The sequence below is a fragment of the Limulus polyphemus genome, unplaced genomic scaffold, assembly GCF_000517525.1.
Source record: "Limulus polyphemus unplaced genomic scaffold, Limulus_polyphemus-2.1.2 Scaffold59, whole genome shotgun sequence".
Taxonomy (NCBI): Eukaryota; Metazoa; Arthropoda; class Merostomata; order Xiphosura; family Limulidae; genus Limulus; species Limulus polyphemus.
In genome coordinates this window covers 1,416,811-1,417,657 of record NW_013665669.1, presented here as the reverse complement: position 1 = coordinate 1,417,657, position 847 = coordinate 1,416,811, and the positions used below count along the sequence as shown (strand labels likewise).

The window sequence follows — 847 nt, the reverse complement described above, 5'->3', positions numbered from 1 at the left end:
ACATTATTGATTTTTAACTCTCTGTTTTTTTTTTTACATTTTACTTTAATCTACTTTCATTGCTTTTACCGGTTGTTTGGCGCAGATAGCCTAGCTGCTTTGCGCCATAAAACACCAACCAACCAACCAACCAATCTGATCCTATTCCACTCTAGATTGAACATGTTCTGTATTCCTTAACATACAAAAATGCATGTATATATATCCAGGGCAACCAGTGCCTGCCTGATCATTGTTATCATCACCTGAAAAACTATTGAAGTACACTGCTGGTGACTTCCTTACACAACAGCAGTATTGAGTAATATCCTTTCAGGGCAGGACAGGTATTATTTATATCAAGAACAACAAAGGAATAGAGGTAGCTTACAACAAAATCAATTTATCTGTAATATCAGAGAAGTTAGAAATGTGTAGTATATTTAAATACCACAACATTATAAGTTAGTAAAGCTAAACACTTATTCTCATGCTTATTTATTGTAACAAATCTAACTTCTCTACATGTACAGTATTTGTTGTAGCAAGCTGCATTGCATTGTCACTTACCACATGCTGATTCATTATTTTTTTAATAGTGGCTGCATTGCATTGTCAGCACTTGCTATAAAGTCTGGTTTTGTGGCAACAGCTGCTGTTTATGGGTTTTTATCATGCTCTGGCCTTGGACTTGCCTATGTTGCTCCACTTGCTAATGGAATGAAGGTAAATTTTATATCTTCTTTTTTTTTGTTCATTTTCTTACCTGTTGTTTCATATTTGCCTCAACTACACACATACACACAGATATATATATATATATATATATTGTTGCGTCAGCGAGGTCACGTGACAATAGTCACGCCAC

The 847-nt window shown here is 34.8% G+C and overlaps 1 protein-coding gene across 1 annotated transcript in view; it reads left to right on the top strand.

Annotated features, from left to right (window-relative positions):
- Positions 1–578: 578 nt before the first annotated feature.
- Positions 579–847, top strand: part of LOC106464353 (uncharacterized MFS-type transporter YhjX-like) — a gene marked incomplete at its 5' end in the record, with an annotated part of 30,615 nt that continues 30,346 nt past the window's right edge. The window contains one exon of the mRNA XM_022392612.1: positions 579–705. Within this exon, the coding sequence (XP_022248320.1) occupies positions 579–705 (127 nt within the window). The remainder of the gene's footprint in view (positions 706–847) is intronic.